Source organism: Pararge aegeria, chromosome 12, assembly GCF_905163445.1.
Source record: "Pararge aegeria chromosome 12, ilParAegt1.1, whole genome shotgun sequence".
NCBI lineage: Eukaryota > Metazoa > Arthropoda > Insecta > Lepidoptera > Nymphalidae > Pararge > Pararge aegeria.
The window spans coordinates 17,853,321-17,874,628 of NC_053191.1; the positions used below are offsets into that span (position 1 = coordinate 17,853,321).

The 21,308-nt window shown below is 36.0% G+C and overlaps 1 protein-coding gene across 1 annotated transcript in view; it reads left to right on the forward strand.

Annotated features, from left to right (window-relative positions):
• Window positions 1-19,890, forward strand: part of LOC120627933 (homeobox protein PKNOX2-like) — a 47,653-nt gene extending 27,763 nt beyond the window's left edge. Inside the window, exons 2-12 of the mRNA XM_039896059.1 lie at window positions 4,132-4,233; window positions 5,549-5,738; window positions 9,121-9,250; window positions 9,633-9,709; window positions 11,060-11,147; window positions 12,399-12,473; window positions 13,325-13,470; window positions 15,191-15,326; window positions 16,285-16,368; window positions 17,271-17,396; window positions 18,352-19,890. Of these exons, the coding sequence (XP_039751993.1) occupies window positions 4,160-4,233; window positions 5,549-5,738; window positions 9,121-9,250; window positions 9,633-9,709; window positions 11,060-11,147; window positions 12,399-12,473; window positions 13,325-13,470; window positions 15,191-15,326; window positions 16,285-16,368; window positions 17,271-17,395 (1,125 nt within the window). The 5' untranslated portion in view covers window positions 4,132-4,159 and the 3' untranslated portion in view covers window position 17,396; window positions 18,352-19,890. The remainder of the gene's footprint in view (window positions 1-4,131; window positions 4,234-5,548; window positions 5,739-9,120; window positions 9,251-9,632; window positions 9,710-11,059; window positions 11,148-12,398; window positions 12,474-13,324; window positions 13,471-15,190; window positions 15,327-16,284; window positions 16,369-17,270; window positions 17,397-18,351) is intronic.
• The last annotated feature ends 1,418 nt before the right edge of the window (window positions 19,891-21,308 follow it).

The following is a 21,308-nucleotide window of genomic DNA, read 5'->3' on the forward strand; positions in this document are numbered from 1 at the left end:
AAAATACATCGGTGTGCCCCCGACCTTGTAGGCTTAGCAAAGATACAAAATGGTTGCCCCTTTTTTCATGGGAGAAATAAACGGAATATAATTATGTATCCCCTGTTTTCCCGGAAGGGTGGGAGGGGCGGCATTAGGTTAATAGTTAGAGGCCGAAATATTATTTGGTCCGGGAAAGCCCGAGAAAACAAATGTATCTTTGTGGAAATTATGTAGGCCAGCGTCCTTGGAGATTTCTTTGTAAATATTTCGGTGGAATTGCACTTCCAAAACCACGGTTTACGAATATTATTTTTGTTTCCCGGGAAATTTTAAATCTTAGGAATTTACATGTGAGGTCCAGAACCTAACTAAATAAAATATTTCAAAAAGAGCATAAAACAATTCAAACTATTTCCAATTTTGATGATTGCTGCTTACCTCCTATTCAATTTAATATTTTGTTTACTGGCAATATCACTGCGCTCCGCTAGTCTTGTGGTTTAACGATCACGAGATCCAAGGTTCGGTTTTCGGTCCGAGAAGTACAAACCAACAAAATCGTCACCTTTACTCTGGGGCCCACTTCTGTGGACGAGCAGGCCTGTGTCCAGCTGTGGGCAACGATAGGCTGTGGTTTTTTCCTAAATATCCATCTGCCATCGGCCATAACCATTATCCGATTATTGATTATTATTTTTAAAAAGGTAACTATCTATCCCCCGTGGCTATGCAGGTAGGTATATATCGTAGTATGTAGGGGTAATATAGTTTTTTCTTTTGTATTCCTTTTCTATTTCTAGGATGTAATGTATCTCTCTAATGTAATAACGTTAATATATAATCAGCGGTTAAGCGAAATATACGCGTAAGTTACAATATACTACAAAACGAATATTGTCATGACTCCCGTAGGAACACTTTATTTTTTGGGATAAAGGCATCCTATCTCCGTTCCTGCGAGGCATGCTATCTCTGCGCCAAATTTCATTAAGCTGAAAGCAGCGGCATAGACGCCGAAAATCGGTAGCACACAAACAAACAGACACACATCACGTTTGTAATATTATTAGTATGGCTAGCTTGGAATGAGTGATTTTCTTTCCTCGCCATCGAAGTATATAACCAGATATTAATCCCATTTTATCCTCGAAATGCCTTCGAGACAATGTTTAAATCGTCTAACATAGTTGTCGAGACCTGAATGATAGCATTACAAATGGAAAGTCACGCAAAATATAATAGTTCAAAAAAAAACTAAAAAAATACGCGGGTGGTTCTCAGGTTACCTCTCCGAAAATTTTATCTTAAGCACAGTCGGTAACTTATCCGAGAAATAAGTCATTGGCGCGCCTGGTAGACTCAGGGAAACACAAAATCGCTTATCCTGATTATCCTAGTAAAGATAACGGGTCAAACGGTTTAAAATATTGAATTGTCATTGGTCCTTAATAAGTATGCCAAATTTCTAGTTAATCCGACGTTTTGAAGGGGGTCAAAATCATGTTCAAAGATTCCTTTACATATAAACATTCATACGTCTGAAGCCAATAACACCGTATTAATAATGCATTTTTTATGCACTCGCTGTACAATCTACGATTCCTTGAGTATTTTCCAGCCAATGGTTTACATCTGAGATGGTTTTTCACAATACAAATAATGTGGTAGCAGCAACACCTAAAGCCGGCGGGCAATAAAAACGGATATTAAAAACCAAACGCGTCGCATTTATCACAAGTGTTGCCACTAGATTGATATAAGATTCTACTATTCCCCCAACCACCCTACTTCGAAGCTTAATCTCTGTAGGATTGTGTTTAGTTGTTCTTAAGCATTAGGTATTTTATTGTTTGCGATTTGCTTACGATTTTGTTTGGCTGGTGCATTATTTATTAACGACAAGGCTGCTTGGAAGGCCACTTCGCTCTCATCTTACACAAAACACTATAAAATGACGTTGGAAAAAGAGCAATCTGCTGAGTTTCTTGCCGTCTCCTTTCAGTGGAATCTGCCTTCCGAACCGGTGGTAGAGTCACTACAAACAGACTGACTTGACGTTTCAAAAGTGCTTATAAATTAGGCCTACTTAAATTTGAATTTTATTTATTCCTGTAGGCCTATCACAGGCACTTATGAAGCGGAGTATAGTAATATGCAGCTCAAACATAATATCCGGGTTCAGCTTTTTAAACCAACTTTTTTTGGAATGCATTTAGATCTATCAACAAATCTTCTGAGTATGGGTATGTAGGATAATAAATAAATAAATAAATATACTAAGACAATACACACATCTTTATCTAGCCTCTGTCAGTGTAGCTTGTGTTATGGGTACTAAGATGGCTGATGAATATTTTTATGAATAATATACACAAATACTTATAATATACAGATAATCACCCAGAAACTGAAAAACATTCATGTCCATCACACAAACATGTTCCAGTTGTGGGAATCGAATCGAAATAGGCAACCATAGATGAGTTATTTATTAAAATTTTGAGATACAATCAATATAATACTATAAATTTTTAGAATGCATATAAAAAATTCGGAACCGACAGGAATTGAACGTCGCAGTGAATGTCGCAGACTCTGGCAATCGCGGGCTGAGAAAATTTATAAAATTGATAGTACCTCCAAGTGTGAAAAATAATAATAATATATATGTATAGTATATATTCCGCTTCCCCGGGCTAGATTTTGCTTTATTTTATTTAAACAATAAACTTACATCATTAAATTTTTAATTTAAGTCTCATAATATATGAAATCATTTATTTATCTCCGTATTCATTCTCTTCTATTCTCCCCTCGAGCGGGTGAAGATCATAATCTACATGTTCACCCAACAATAGAATATCATCATAGTAAATAAAAGCTGTATTTGACAGTTTGACAGTTCAAAAATAGGAGTGCTCCGATCGTCACCAAACTTTACAGGATTACTCGTCAGGTCAATCCGGAGATTCCCTGAAAGTTTCATTGTAATCGGTCCAGCCGTTTCGGAGCCTATATGGAACATACCCACACACTTTCTCTTTTATATATATAGAAGAAGAAGATGTAAACATTACTGAGTATTTTGGTCGCTTTATTTATATATTTATACACTTTATTTGTACACGCACTAAGAAAAAAAATTGGCCAGTAGGTACAAGAGGATGATTAAAAGGTAGGAGTATATATATATTATATATATAATATATATTTATATGTATGTATATATTATAATTATATGTATTTAACTTAATTGTATCACTGGTTGCACTATCCCGTTTTCCCTAACCTACCATAAAGGGTTGTCTGGAGGAGATCGCTTAAAGCGATAAGACCGCCTTTGCGCATCTTATATATATATTTTTTATTGTTTTGTTATTTCGTGTTTTCGCTTTTAATTTGCGCAATAAAGACTATCCATCTATCTATCTATCTAGGATGCAAAAGGTGTCCTTATCGCTTGGTAGCGATCTCTTCCTAGGATTAGGAAAACCTAGAGAAACTGATTGGCGGGGTGTATTATTACAACATACATACATACTTAAGAATAATTACACTCTTATACTTAATTGCTTTAATTTTTTTTAATCACTTCATTGTACTGATGCAGGTATCAAATTCAAAAATGTAGACCTTATCACAGGCACTTATGAAGCGTTCATACTTTTAACATGTTACAATATGACGATTGTTTGGTTTCTCAGCTAGTGACCCGTTGTCTACCTTACTTCTTTTACTTTCCTCCGGTTTCCAGAAGAGCAGAAGCTCTCCATAGTTTATTGTCTATGATGATTGTTTGGAGGTTTCTCAGCTAGTGACCCGTTGTCTACCTTACTTCTTTTACTTTCCTCCGGTTTCCAGAAGAGCAGAAGCTCTCCATAGTTTTTTGTCTATGACGATTGTTTGGAGGTTTCTCAGCTAGTGACCCGTTGTCTTCCTTACTTCTTTTCCTTTCCTCCGGTTTCCAGAAGAGCTCTCCATAGTTTTTTGTCGATGACGGTTGTCTGTAGGTTTCTCAGCAACTGTCCCGTTGTCTACCTTACTTATTTTACTTTCCTCCTGTTTCCAGAAGAGCAGAGAAGCTCTCCATAGTTCATTGTCTATGACGATTGTCTGGATGTTTCTCAGCAAGTGTCCCGTTGTCCACAGATGCGGTGGCGGTGGTAAGGCGCTCGGGATGCAGGGCGGCGGCGCGCCCGCCGCGGACGCCGACCAGGCGCAGTTTGAGGCCGACAAGCGAGCTGTTTACAAGTAAGAGACTGTTGAGTGCGGCCTTCGAGACTTGACCACAGCATCGTCATCACTAGCCTATAAATGACTCTTAAGTTGTAAAAATAATGTGTGAGCCGTCACGGGATGCCGCCTGGCAGATGTAAAACGTTAAAACTTTTTTTTAAAAATTATATGCATAAAATACGATATAGATTACGACAGGAATAAGATAAAGCGTACTGAAAAGTTAGAAACTATTAAAAACGAAAAAAAAAAAATTATTTAAAATTGCGACAACTGAACTACGTATAGTACACATATTCGTCGATGCGTCGCCACGGTCTATGTCGCCACGCCAACAATCAGGTTTACCTCCGTCTATATGATGTTTCACATCAAAAGTCTAATCTATGTGTAATCACAGGCATATGAGGCTTAACACCTGCGCCTCAAATTTATGGACACAGGGCGGCATGTTGCAGGACGTACTCCTTGCATGGCATGCGAAGTATTGATCTGTTTACAGGCGATGGGCTATCAGCTTGGTCCATCAATTATTGATTTAAAAAAATACTACACTCGGCACAAAACGGCGAATTAAATTTTATTTACAACTCCCTCAATAGGATTGAAAAGGCTTGCCTAGTAGAATAAAGTTAAAATTTTAAATCTAAACAACATGTAAATGAATACCGAAATAATACTTCGCAGCTCTAGTGAAATCCAAAACCTAATAGTTTTTAAATAAACCACTGCCATAGTTTTTCTGAAAGAAATCAGATCCAGACCTAACAACATGTGCAAAATTAAAATCTAGTGACTCCTATCACTTTATTAGGTACGCGTCGCATAGCGTAGGTACTATGCGCGTATCGGTCTTTTATCCTCAATAGGGTTGTCATAAGTTAACACTTAGAATGTTTTGCATTCGTTGGTATGGAAAAATGAACATGATTCTTTTCTTCTTCATGATGTCATAGTTCTTACAAGGTGATTCCTTATGTTCCCCTGGCGTCTAATAAAGCCAAACCGAGTGACATGCCGTGGTACCCCCTTTAGAGTGGGGAGTCCCAAATAACCTCCGTCCTGCCCAAGGGTCGGAGGTAGCGATAAAGCTTTTTTTTTATTTATAAAAAGGGTGATTCCTTATGAAATATACTTATGTAACCTAAAACATTATTTCGTAATTCGGTTACACGTTGTCTATTCAAATTCAAAATTCAAATTCAAATCGTTTATTTGCAGATTGGTTTTACATTGTTGGTACACAAAATATAGGGACAAACAATCCGCCTTAGATGGCATGCAAAAAATATATATGTCTAATCTATGTATAATGTATTACGACCCATAGACACCCCCTGTTCCCTCTGCTGGCCCTGCTGCTCGAGCGCTGCGAGCAGGCCACGGCGGGTGCGGAGGCGCCGGCCGCGGACGCGTTCGGTGCTGACCTGCAGGCCTTCGTTCAGCACCAACGCCGCGACCGCCGCCCCTTCCTCGTCGACGACCCCGAGATCGACGGACTGATGATTAAGAGCATTCAGGTTAGTTCCTCAAGCGACGATAAATCCCAGCAGGCGGCACGCACTTCTAACTTGGGTGGTAACCAAGGCCGAAGTTACCCACCGGCTCGGCTATTATGGGCTGGAGACCATTATATCCCCGGGGAAAGGATATAAATTTATCTTCTTCCACAGCTTTATCAACTCTCAGAGCACTGGATCACACGTGGAACTAATATCCAAATAATATATGTGTATAGTCGTAAAAAAGTAATAGGCCCGTTTTGACATTTGTCATCGCGACGTAACTAGTTATGGAACCATAAGACTCGGTACTCGATACTCACGATAAATCAATTCAAGTTTGTATCAGTACTTGATTGATATTATTATGTATTGTAAAGTGTTCGTTCGTTCAAAGTATTCCTTTAACTTCACAACCAATACGCGTGACTGGTTGTTGATTATACGTCCACTTTTCAACATGTTGAAACAGAGTTCGTTCTATATATCAACAAACACTAAAATCGAGTCAAATCACTATGTTTAAATTAATGTCCAAAATAGAAGAGCCAAAGTTAACTTAATAATAAATAATATATATCAAACTTTAACGAGCGCACAGTCAACTTTACAAGATGAGGAACGTAAAACTGCGCAGTGCGGGGACGCTTCAGTCATGTGCCGCTTGGTCAGATACATCAACTCAGACTCATTTAACCCAGTGCTTTGAGAACCAAGCTCATTCTTTGCAGTAAAGATTACTACACAATATTTAATTTCGATATTCAGTAAAAAAAAATGGTTACAGCTCTAGTATAAAAAAAAGACTGAGAACGTAACTGTTTTCGGAACGTTTCGTAACAATTATAAATTGCATGCTTTTACTATAAATTAAGCGCAAAAAGAATACTCGCGATATATTCTTTCATATTATTTAACGTCCCAAAAAAAATTACGTATTTTTTAAAACACTATATGTATTTGATTTTTATTTTATTGTTTCTTTCAGTTTCGTTCCAAGTTACAGTCTATGGTCTTGCACTAATGTCAAAACGGGCCTGTTACATTTTTACGACTATAATAATAAAAGGGGGTAAACTGCTCCTTTTCTATATTCGCGTGCTTTAGCATGTGGACACGTTAATTATATCCATTATCAGGGGATAGGCAGTGGCGTGCATAGCCCTTGGACCCAGGGTATGCACAAGGTGTTCAACACAAACATAAAGTAAAATTTAGATTTTAGATATGTCAGTTTATAATCAAATTACTTTACGAAAGTTATATCTTTGATTGATTTAATACTATCGTGTATCTTCTGCTAATTGAATAAAAGTACATACCCTGATTTACGTCACAAAATTATGACACACCATTCGGCAGCATTTTCTAAGCACACTGATGATGATAATATTTTTTTCCAACATATCATGTTTTTAGCGTCTTTATGAAAATTATTAAGATCACAATATCCTTTATCCACACTTTACGTATATTGGACAATAAAACAAAATGAAAGCAAAATAATCGATTGGTGTGTACAAAGCCGCTTAGCCAAGAATAGTTTTCGTAATATTTATTATTAAACATACGTGTTACTTTATCACCTTTTTTTTTGGGATATTTGTAACATTGGTACACACCTTTCTTTGCGAATGATTTCTAATTTTACGATATAGGGATAGAAATTAAAGTTTTCTCTAAGTACTTCTTCCAGGCACACTGAACCCAAACAAAGGCCGCACGAATATGCTTTCATTATAAAATGAATGAATAAACTATAAATTAACCATAACACATTAAACTATCACTCACACTTTTATAAGTTACTGAATTTATGCACTTGAACCGTTAATTTATCACCAACGCCATTGAGCATTGTTCGAAGGTAAACAATAATGGCGATTGAATATGCCAATGAAAACATTGCAATCGAAATTAGTCAAAATATGTTTTTAATTTTTTTGTAAGTATAGGTTAGAACGCTATTTTACTTTGATATGTAAACAATAAATAAAAACAATATTTATTGTTAACTTTCTCACTTTCCAATGTTTCCTGAAAAACGTAAACTATTCATTTGTCATAATTAAGACAGCGTTTGATTTCATAACTCATTTTTAAAACGAAAGACTAATTTGATAATATTAGTTCCTTAATTTTCTTAAAAGACACTGTAAGGTATTTACACTTGTTAATGATATTTTTATTTCTAAAAAAGAATAATGGCAGTATACAACAATTACAAACCAAGCAAATCATTTTATTCATAAAAAAATCAAACACGTAATTGATTATCCATTTCCGTAAGCAGTGCTTATAGACACCTATACTTAGAGAATTTATGAATGAAACTGTTCACACAAGACCGATGCTAATCTTGTAAGTACAAGCGCACGATTATAACATTACACGACACAAACTACTAACTTGCACGCACACATCTAGCAGAACGATTCTTTCTTTGGGCGTGATTATTTTATTTGATATTTCTATGCAACAGTAGATGGCGTCATATGTCGAGTGATTAATAATAATTGATTTACCCTGCAATCGATAACATGAGATTTAAATAATAATATCGGTATTTTTACGTGTTTTAAAAGGTAAATGATTAGCATTTACGGTTAGATATTAAAATACGAAGTAGAAGATTTTATTTTGTACGCTATACGCCTCGCGCGCGCCGGTTGCGCTGTCGCCTGTCTAGGGACAATTGACCTAGAAGTTTGGCCGCTCATTACTAGATGGCGCTTTCATATATTTTTTACTTAATTTTTTACATTGTTTTTTTTATTACAAAACTTTAATGGTCCTATCTGAAGGCTCTTTAAGACCCTGAGGGTAGGGTATGCACTGCTTATTTGCATATATGCAATGCACGCCACTGGGGATAGGGGATAATCGGGGGATATAATTTTAGTTTCTTGCCCGCGCTAGCCCTGCAGATGAGACCAGGGAAAGAGTTTTCAAACATCTAGGTCTGAAAATCTTTGTTTTGCCGCCTTAGTACTCCATGGCACAATTGAACTTACAAACCGCTAAGGTTGTCTGGTATTTTACGAAAACTTTTTACTTTTAATTCTATTTCTTAGTTGTGTTATATAATATAACTTGGTTTAACGGTGAAGGAACACATCGCGAGAAAACCTGTATGCCTAAGAGTTATACATAATGTTCTTAAAGCACTTGGCCAGCTGCAGCCCAAAACCCTATTCTTTCTGAGGATACCCGTGCCCAGTAGTGGACCGGTAATGGGTTGTTATGATGATGATGACGACGATATATAGCTGGTTCGCCGCTATCAAGTGTAATTGCAGAATACATAGTCGTAATACGACAAATAAAAAAATCTTCACCCTTGCTGTCGCCTGATGATTTTACCATAGATGCTTATAATAGGTATGTTTTTCGTCCCCAGGTCCTCAGAATCCACCTGCTTGAGCTGGAAAAGGTTCAGGAGCTATGTCGAGATTTCTGCGGTCGGTACATCGCCTGCTTGAAGACCAAGATGCAGAGCGAAAACCTTTTGAGGACGGATTACAGTGCTGGTATATATATTCCTCTTACTATACTACCATCGTTCAACCTACAACTGCAGGACACAGATCTATGCAGACTCTGCATAGAGACTGCGCAGACGCCGCTGCACTTAATCTGTTCCTGCCCCGCGTTGATGCATAAACGCAGCATTCTTTTGATGAAGTATTAAATACACCCAGACGATGCTAAATTTCTTCCAGCAAGGAAATTGCTGCTATTCTTGACTGGAATGGCGACTCTGCACCCAATAGAATAGGAGATAGGGGAGAAGATTCTCTTCAATTTCACAAATTACTTTTTATTCAATCAGTACTTATTACTTATTACTTATTACTTATTACTGATTTGAAATTAATGGTAGCCCACAGTAAATGGCACTTTTATGTCCAGGTGGCGTTGAAAGCAATAATAACTTATCCGGACCGATGGACGACCAGTCCAGCACGTCTAATTCACCGCAATATCAGGTAAATAACAATTGAGATAAACTTTTAAAAAATTATGCTTATTTGTATAGCAGTAAATATTAAGTAGTGATATTTGAATGAATACACTTGTATACCACATAAACATAATATAGTAAAATTATAAATAAAAAATATACAATTTGGCGGCCTTATCGCTACTTAGCGATCTCTTCCAGGCAACCAAAGGTGTTAAACACAGCTCAAGAAGAGAGGAAGGTGGTGCATATAAATAAACATATATATTTGCATATGTACCTATATATATAATATATATAATATATACATATAATAAATTTATAATATAATATATAAATACTAATAATTAATATATACCTATAGAATTAATATCAAGAATACATAAATATTTACAATATTGTCAAACCCCAAACAAAACAGAAGGGAATAGGCATGTTAAAGTTTCGAAGATTCCGATAAAAAATGATCTTTAAAAAGTTTTTTAAAAATGGTAATAGACTGTGCCTCTCGGATTTAAAAAGGCAATGCATTCCAAATCTTAACAGCCTGAATAGTGAAAGATCGGTGGAAGAAAGATGAATTATGTGAACTTCACCTGGGCGACCAATGAATTCAAATTTTTCCTTTAAATAAGGTGGAGAAGAAGGAATAAATAACACACAGTAGAGAATAGAAAGAATGTTCAAATTCCGGCGAAGTCGAATAGGTAACCACTTGAGACTAGAACGAAATTAGTTATATTTACGAATAACTAACCGACTAAATCGAGTTTCTGAGAGTTCCATTATTAGTATTACTGCCTGTATGGTGTAGTGGTTAGAATGTTATACTACGAATAACAAGGTTTTGGGTTTAATTTCCGGGTCGGGCCAAACAGGTGGGAGCTAGGCAATTGTGTCCGTCCCAGCGGCTCGGCGAGCAATTTGATTCTGAGTTATCACGGAGCTGGTATAATTACTAGCCTGTGATGATAAGATTTCAAGCCCGCTAATCCGTATAGAAACAGCATTGTGGGACTATTCTCTACAGCTCTCTCCTACGACAGTGGGAGGTTAAAAGCTGATGAACATGTTATTTTTTAAAGGTTATCCGGACTCGACTTCCTTAATACTGTTCTAAATATAGAAATTGTTTTATGAATGATGGACCAACAAACGCACAAACACAAAAAGTAGCACACACACAGCGCAGAAACATTAAATATAACATTAATTTTATTGCTCCTTGAGGAAAAGACTACCCAAGAGATATTTTTGTATGTATAATATTAGTAGTAATGCGGTTAAAATCCAGTGTATATGCATAATAAACAATCCGTTACCAGCTAACTCCAACCATTGCCCCCGCATAACTGTGTTGTATCTGCGTCCCCAGTCCCCCGCGGCACCCCTCGGCGCGGCCGCGTTCCCGCCCGTGTACCCCGCCGTCACCGACCTACCCTTCGCCCCGCACCGGGATCCCCGTGAGTATACAATCGAAGTGGTTTAAAAACGGATTTCAAAAGGTCTGACCTCGTCGTATACAATCGAGTGAAAGTGTGAGATTTTCTACCTACGTTTTTTTCTAAACTGTAATAGACTAGCGCTTGACTACAAACTCTTCTGATGGAAAGTGTAGAGCTTTCCTATAGGATGTTTTTCCACTCATGTTTTAAAGTTACCTAAGTTGTAAAAATTAGAAAACACGGAATTCGGAATGGTGATACAAACCCCAGCCATGCCAGAAACGAAGATCCAAATCGCTTCGTGCGAGTTTTTGGGATACGAACAAGATGGGGATGAAAACCCGTCCGGTGACTTGCAGTGCGATGGTAAAATGGTGAGGAGGGGATGAGATTGAATAGTTCCTGAGCACACTCTCCAAAGTACTAAGTTTTGTCACTAGATGGCTCTCATTCGACAATAACGTTCTAGTATGCCCCCTGAGTATACAATCGAGCACTCAGCGCACGGATTTCATCGGGATCTCTAATTTGTTTTTAAATATTTATTGAATTTTTTATACTTCCTGATAACTTAGCTTCTATTGGTTAAAAATTCTATTGGTTTCGGAGCCTATTCGGTAACAAACAAATAGTCTTATTTCTTTGTAATACTAATACAATAATATGCATAGTAATACAGAATCGCTAAAATATTGTATTAATCTAATGACAAATCATGATAATTCATGAAGAAGAACGTATTTTTATTTATGTTCTTAACTATTACTTATTTTCGATAAATTAAAAAAACTGCAAAATCTAACGGTGTTCATGACAAGGTGAAACGCCGAATGACGTCACGTCTATGTAAACATAATTTTGAACCGCTTTAAATTCTCAGTCTCAGTTTTGCGTTATCAATACCAAAATCAATAACTTATTGTTATGGTACAAGGACTTGAAATTCAACTCTTATTTGCCTATGACGTCACGAGTGACGTTGTCTCGGGATATTTTTTTTAATTTATATCAACAAAACCTATAATAATTTCTGAGAAATATATATTTTTTGGGTATAGCAGATACTTCCGAACATCAAAGGGCAGAAATTTTATAATAAGTTACTGTTATGCAATAGTTTTATAGTTCAGAATCATAAATTTAATAGAACATTTAAAAAAAGAAAGTTAAATGAGTTTTTTTTCTGTTACACTTATCCCTCAGTAACAGTTATCTCTTAATATATATGTATGTGTAACAGAAGTTCATACCTTTTTTTATTACTTTCAGCACCTCTAGTAGTCCAAGGGTCAACGCCCATTGGACAAATTGGTGCGGGACTTCTCTCTACGGATTCATTCACGGGTAAGTGAAAATATGAAAGAAATATGTTATACACACATCGCCATCTAGCCCTAAAGTAAACGTAGCTTGTGTCATGGGCACTAAGGTGACTGATGAATATCTATATAAATAATAAACATAAATACTTTAAACACAGATAAACACCCAGAAACTGAAACACATTCATGTTCATCAAACAAACATTTTCCAGTTGTTGGAATCGAACCCACAGCCTTGGTCTCAGAAAGCAGGGTCACTGCCGGCTGCGCCAATCTGCACCTCAGGTTGTTAGACACTGGGCGGGACTTGTGTAGGACGTGTTTCTATTTTCTCCTGATGTTTTATATTTTAAGTTGCCTTAATTTTATCAAACACTAGCGTACCCAGCCCGCTTCGCCGGGCTAGATTTTGCTTTATTTTATTTAAACAATAAACTTACATTATTAAATTTTTAATTTAAGTTTCTTAATATATTAAATCATTTATTTCTCTCCGTATTCATTCTCTTATATTCTTTTCTCGAGCGGGTGAAGATCATTATCTACACCCATGTACACCCAGCAATAGAATATCATCATAGTAAATAAAAGCTGTATTTGACAGTTCAAAAGTTCAAAATATGGGTGCTCCGATCGTCACCGAACTAATAAGGATTACTCGCCAGGTCAATCCGGAGATTCCCTGAAAGTTTCATTGAAATCGGTCCAGCCGTTTCGCAGCCTATACGGAACATACCCACACACTTTCTTTTTTATATACTCGTATATAAGATAAACACCTGACATTGGCTGATCTGTGTAAAGCCAGAAGACAGAAAAAATACGCATAATGTGCCTTACTATTGCCATGCTGACTGTGTTTCGCCTCCCCAGGTACAAATTCTAACTCCTGCTCATCAGTGTCGGGCTCCCCTCCCCCCACGGGTGCGGACGAGGAGGGAGAGGAGGGTGGCAAGCGGGGTGTTCTGCCCCGACACGCCACGCAGGTTATGCGCGCCTGGTTGTTCCAGCATTTAGTTGTAAGTGTTATTACTAAGCCTTTATTAACTCGTCGATTTATCTGGTGCCAAATTTTAGCGTGTAAGACTTCGCGTCCATACCCCGGAATCCGGTCCATATCTCGGAAAACAAGCGCCTATTATACGTATTTGTGCGAAATACAACGATTTATCTAAAAAGATACCTAGCATCGATATCTTCCATAACTCACCCACAGCTTTTAGAAAAAAACTCACCGAACATTTATCGGTGAGTTAAATTTTGTGTTAAATTTTTTTTTTGCAAATTAAGTTTATATGACGCTTTGTCAATGCTATGTGCACTTGTCATTGACGTGCATATCAGTCCATGTGTTCGTGTGTGTCCTATGTTTAAAAAACGTGTAATATGCATGTTGTTAGTGCTCTTAAATAAATAAATAAATAAATACCCCTAACGGTTTGTGCTATTTTAGACTGCATCGTTGCTTAGCATCAGTTAACATTACGATCGAGGGCTATCTGGTAGTGAAAAAAAAAAGTATGGACTGTCTCGGGACGCCTGGCCGATGTGAAACATCGAAATTGTTTTAAATAATAATAATACCTAATAATTTATTCACAAGAATGTAGGTACATAGAGTTTTTTTAATATTCTATAGAATCCAGTACATTCTACCAGTTGGTGTATGAATATTTCACAATATCAACAAATGTAATGCATACAGTAATGAGATTAAATTAAGTACGTTACAATTTATTATAATTCAATAGGTAAGTTATATGCATAAAAGAACAGACTACAACAGAAATCAGATGTGGCGTAGGGAAAAGATAAGCGTTAGAATCATAGTGTGATTTTGCTTTCTATTGCGAATTATAGCTGTCAGACATAGTTTATTGTTAAAAATATTTTATTTAATTATTATTTTTTTGCTTGAACATGTTACATACACAAAGATGTTAAGCGTAATTCATAATCTACATATCCATATTTTTATAACTCAAACACAGGTTATCCTCACATACGTCACGTGGACTACGTATAGTACATGTAGCGTGGCGATGCGTCGCCGAGGCATCTATCGCCACGCCAACAATCAGGTTTCAGTCAGCCTATAGATGTTTCACATCAAAAGTTTTTATATCAAAAATTTACCTATTTTTGGAATATAGTCATTATCATTTCGACCCATTAGCAGCCCACGGTTCTCCTCCCAGTGTGACAAGGATTTAGGCCGGCCACCACGCTGGTTAAGTGCGGATTGGTGGACTTTACACTCCGCTGAGAACGTGAAGAACAATGGATGATGGAGAACTGTCAGGCATGCAGGTTTTCTCATGTTTGTTTGCTTTCATTCTGTTTCGTGATAATTACCGTCGGACATAATTGGGATTTCTCTAAAAAAGTTGGTCATCAAGCGAAAGATTTTAGAAAAGTTCTATTATAGAATAAAGGATTACGTAAACGATAAAAAAGCATTGGTGTGACCTATTGCTCTTAAATATTATCACATGACAATGATGGTAATAACAAAAAGAACACCCGGCTTAGTTTGTTGTGGGCTCCTTCTAAGACCAGGGCGTGTTTGGAACCCTCTTAGCTTTAGTTTTAAGTGTACGATTGTAGTTATCGCCATCACTACTCACTACTATGTACACATTATGTGTCATGTACGAATCAAAAGTGCCATCTATGTGCCTATTTGAATAATGAAATATTTGACTTTGACCTTGACTTTGACTCTTCTCCCGGTTCCAGCACCCGTACCCGACGGAGGAGGAGAAGAGATCGCTCGCGGCGCAGACGCGGCTGACTCTACTGCAGGTCAACAACTGGTTCATCAACGCGCGCCGGCGCATCTTACAGCCCATGCTGGACTGCCAGGACAAACCAGGTAACGTTTGCGGGGGTGACTGTTATTTATTTATATAAATAATACAAGGTGATCCGCCATTTATTGAATTTATTAGTTACAAAAATGTGATAAATCATCGCTCAACGGATTTTGTGCAAACTTCACATAAACTATCCATTTAATAGTACAAAAAAACATTTGTTTTTCATAGGTGAGCCCGTTCTTGAGTTATAAAATTACAACGAAAAGTGGCATTGATTTTTATATTTATAGATATTATAATCTACCTAAAGGTTTTATGGTTAATCAACATTTCTCAAATTTAGTTCAACGGGAATATACTATGATAATATTATGGGATTTGTCGATATTTCGACCCAGTTTCATCAATCTTGGTAACGACGGGACTGCGGAGGCACGTGATCATCTTGTATTTCAAGTTTGATGTCACGGCCAGAATCTGAATCAAATCCCATATTATTATCGTGTTTGAACTATATTTAAGAAATATAATATATATATTATTATATACCTAAATATGTATGTATACATATATAATCTCTATACATCGCGCTGTCAGCCACGACCCACAGACCTATTTGAGGTGACCTGGTTTCACTGACGTCAATACGGCTCAAATGCGAGGTGTAGAATTATCACTTTTTGATCTAACGTCAATCAGTAATAACATATTTAGTTATAGCTTTCTTGCAATTGTACGTGACATTGGCGAAATACAACGCGCTGATTTGGCACCTAAAAGCCTAGAAATGCTAAAGGAGAAGAATTAAAAGAATTGGTGGTTTTATATAGTAATTTTTAAATTTTTTAAATTAGTTTAAAATTATATTTGCATTTATTTGCACCCCCTGGTGACACCCCAACGTAACGAAGGAAGTGATGTTTAATTGCTTAAAACGCCCCTAGCTTAGAAAAGTTAGTTAAATTATATAAGTAAACGAATAAAATTCAAACGCAATTAAATATTTATTTCCAGCGGGCGGTAAGAAAAGTAAAAACGGCTCATCGATAAGCAAGAGGTACTGGACCGATGCCCTTACCAACCCGCAGTTCACCGCTGGTAAGACTTTTTTTTCTTCCACTACAAGTTAGCCCTTGACTGGCATCTGACTGATGATGCAGTCTAAGATGGCAGCGGTGTTAGGGTGAATGGTAGTCATACGCCTAATTGGTTTATACGCGACATCGCACCGGAACACTAAATCTTTTAGCGGGACGCCTTTGTCGGTAGGGTGGGTGGTAACGGCCAAAGCCTCCCACCAGACCAGACCAGAAAAAAATCAGAAATAATAAATTCCCAAATTGGCCCGGCCGGGAATCGAAACCCGGACGGACCTCCGTCATAATATAAGTCAAATTCATAGAGCTCACCGTTGCGCCACGGAGGTCGTCAAATCATTTAACTAGCTTCATTCATCATCTTAGATATATATATAACAGTCGACTTCTGGTCTAAAGGCCAACGGCCAACGGGGGTTTGTCATATAAAGGGATAATAAAATCCAAATGTCTTGGAGGTGTCTCTAAAAAAGTTCAAAGTTAGTATTAAACGTAAGCTTATAGAAAAGTCCTGTTATAGTATTAAGGACTACGGATAGTATCAACGATAAAAATGCCTGGGTGTAAATTATTGCTCTAACCAGGTTGCTTCTTTAATAGTTTGAAACAATGTAAGATGGTGATAACAAATAAAAATAAGTTAGGCTAAGTTTGTTGTGAGCTTCTTCTTAGACCAGGGCGCGTGAGGAACCCTCGTAGCTTTAGTTTTAAGTTGACGAATTTAGTTATCGCCATCAACTCACTTCTATGTCATATTTTACATGTAATGTACGCATCAAAAGTGACATCTATGGGCATCATATTTGAATAAAGAAATATTTGACTTTCACTTTAAAAGAGATACGTTTTCATATATGTATCTCGGTGTACAATAAAGTGTTTCTCTTTCTCTTCTCTCCGCAGGTCTCCTCTCGTCGTCTGAAGATGAGGAGCAGGAGGGTGAGCACTCGGCGGACGAGCACGAGTCGCAGGGCGAGGAGTCCAGTGAGCACGCCAGCTACCCGCCGCTCCAGCAGCCCATGCACTGAGGTGAGAGATACGCTGTAACCAGTAAAGGCCATTACACTCAGAGTGCGTGCCGCGCACGCATGCGTTTCGAATGCGTGTCGAACGCGGGTCGAATGCGTGTCGAATGCGTGTCGAAAACTTGTCGCATGCATGTGTGACTCGCGAAAAAACGTTTAAAGTTGAGCGGAGTTTTCGATTGTAGTTGTTTAGTACATGGGGGGTTCCCAACCTTAGTAAGCCAGTGGCGCACTTACAATTTAAGAAATTTGTCTTTCGCTCTAACCTAGCTAGTTAAAATATATAGGTACTTGTTATTTAGGCAGATAGGCGCAAAAAAAATCCTTATTATGAAACTAATAAAACCATAATAAATAATATTTTTTTTCAATAAACAGGATAATTTTTTTTTTCTAAAGTGTAATAGCGATATCTATTATAGATTTTTGCATAAAAAAACATACATTATTCTTATCCGCCCTATGCTTCTTGACATGTACGTGTAACATAGATTTTTTTTAAATCCCGCGGGAGCTAAATATAAAAAATAAACTCAAAATTCTATATCATGTCGATCTCCGAATAAAAGCTATCTATATGCAAAAGGAGGAGGGTTTCTTAAGTGGCAGTTTTTGCTTAACGGAATATTAAGGAAAATTAATATTGATGTAATATTAATTTCACTTAATAGTATGTTAATTAATCCATGTAGTATGTTCATTAACCCATAATGCTCTTAAAGGTTTGTGGAGTCCACCAATCCGCACTGGGCCAGCGTGGTGGACTACGGCCTTAACCTCTTTTCACTGTGGGAGGAGGCCCGTGCCCTTTAGTGGGCCGGTAAAGGGTTGATATGATAATGATAATCATTAAATAAATAATAATTATAATGTTTCATAGATATGAAAGTTATGATAGTATATTTTTGCTTTCACTAAGCGCTACGAAGGTCGTTATATTATTTTCTATCTTCTTCCAGCGCACGAAAGAGCGAGAAAGACAGCGCGACACATGACAGAACTTCAACAAGAACGTTAAAAAGACAAAACTGTGTATACCATAGGACATAAGTTAGTATAGAAACCTGTATACGTAAACATACCTCACTATTTTAAACTTACATTAATTATTATAGACGCTTTTTATTATCTGTTATTTCTTTGTACACTGCGACTTTTTTTACGTCTCAACCTGTTAAAAAAAAAGTTTCTACTGATAAATATACTAAGAAAAGAGTATGTGGTATGTATTTATACTCTATTTTTACTAACTTGTATCATTATATTAATATTTTTTGGTTTTAATGTGTGCAAGTTCGAAAAACAAAGCGAAACACATAAAAAATAGAGATTTTCTTTATGAATGGATGTTTTGGATAGCATCTCTGTTGTTTATAACACAAAGTACGTGTTTATTGATAAAATAAATCAAATGGAATAATATTTTTTTTAAATAGATACCACTTTAATTCTATAATATTTGACCGTGTTGTGGCATCTATTTGAAAATCTAAAAAAAAAAGAAACAGCTGCTTGCGTACGCTTTGAAGTTGACATTGCTTTTTTTGGTCATTATCGTATTTTCTTTTATTTAATTTCTATTTCAGACGGCCTAAATGCAATAATAAGTTAAAAAAAATCTTTAAAATATCGTCAAATCCATGAAAAGACCGACTTAAAATTTTAGAAACATGTTCAGAACTGAAACCATGTATGGTTTCAGTTTTCGTTAACATGGCAACAATATTAAAAAATGATGTTAATCCAATCAAGTGTCTATTTGTCGCTGAGAGTGATGGGTGAGGGTGTTTCTTAATACAACCAATCAAATCACCTATTTATGAATAGAAGCCATTTTATAGCGAGAAAAAAGTCGTTGTGTATTTATATTTATAGAATAGTGTACCTTGTTTTCCTTTTAATACGTTGATGTTTGATATAGGTGTAAAAACTCCATAAACAGAGATCAACTGAACCTAAGTTCGCAAACTCTATTAGAGTGGTATAATTGCTGTAGCGCGGACTACAAGCCGTAAAAGAGAATTTCAATGGTATTTGAACAGTATACTTTTATAACAAACAGCAATGTCACACATAAGGTGAAAAATGTACACTGTTCGCTTTCTTTATAATTCTATAAAAAACTTTGAATGCTTTTATCTGTTTTCAGTATAAAAAAGATATATTTAGAAACTAATTTCTTCAAATGTGGATTGAGTTTTATATTATTCTTATGAGTGAGAAATTGTGGCTTCATTATCATTTATGCTTAGAAGTGCTATTATATAATCCAGTGATATTTATGTTTACCAATATGTAATAACAAAAGTCCGAACTCACAAGAAAAATTTCTTACGAAAAACAAAATGGATTATTTTTTTGTATTTATTAATGCTTAGTTTTAGATAATGTGAGTAGTCCAGAAATTGTAAAATTACAATCTGTAAAAATGATAATGTTGCCATAGTTAAAAAATTACCCTATTTATGGTTTATTCAACAGCTTTAAAATCGCAATATTTTAGTGTCATCTTCATAATATGTATGCGTCGTCAATTTTCGTAACCGGTTGTGAATAATGTAGTTTTGTTTTTCAACCTTCACCGACTGAGCAAAATGAAATAGAATAAGAATATTTTTTACCACAAAAAAAAAACTATAGACAATACCGTCCATAGACAAATTGTATTTATTTGTAAAAATAAGTTAATATACTCATATTATTATTTTAATTTCTTTTTACAGCCGCCATACTAGTTTAAGAATTATCGTAGCATAAACATGTAGAATACGAAAAAGGGTATCGCCACTTTTACTAGGTCCCGTGACCTCTCGAGTTGGATTTCCGTGACATTCCCACTACCATAATCTTAGAATCGGTTTTTTAGTATCGAAACACTATGTCATAGTAAAAGAGACCTTATGTACTTAGTTTTAAAGTCGTACTTTCTGTTTTACCTATTTTACAAACGTTGAAATAGACAAACTTGAGTTGTACAACTAAGGAATTTCCATTTTCCAAAAAGGAAGGTCCATTTTACTTGGATGTCAGTGTTTCGCTACTCTACGATTGCTAGTGTGATCAGTGCAGTCACATAAACTGAGATTAAAAAGAAAGAAAAGAGGGTGATTTCATTCTTATTCTATTTGTTTATGATTTTTATGTACTTTTAAAGGGCTATACGATCAAATTATACGATTCAAGTAAAAAAAATGTATACTCAAGAAACCTATTCGATTCAAAACCTGTATACGCAGAAAGTATATAATATCGGAAAATTTTAAATTTAGATGTAAATTTTAAAAAACAATTCGCAGTATTCGATTAACGGAAATCGATATCGATTTTCTTAAGTATTTTAATTGTAAGCGTATTTTTCAATATTCGATAATAATAATTGTGCTATCAACAGTCAAATTTACGAATAGCAATAATACGAAATTATAATGTATCTACTTAAAACGAACAATAATTTACGGTTATTTTGCGTAAACTTTGAATGGGTATTACAAAAAAAATCAATAAATATAATCAATAAATCATTTAACGTACCTAATAATATAAAAAAAATACTTAGAACAGTTTTCGGTCTGGATTTAAATAATTAGCATTAATACTTATCTCGGTGTTTGCTGCTACCCAAGCATTTTCATGACATTAAAATCGTAACAAATGCCCGAGGTTAATTTTATGACGCCAAATTTGTAATGAAATACTTCAAGCGTGATCACAAAACCCAGTGTGTTACGAATTCGAAGTCATAGTGTAAGAAACTTGAAACTAATTAACTATCTCACATACATATTATATAACTACCAAAACTCATGCAACATCAATGTAGGTTTATGCCTTTCATAATATAAACGGAACGATCTATCAAAAAGTTGAAACGAGGAACCTCATATGATTTCGCTACAATTTTTGATGAAGATTGGGC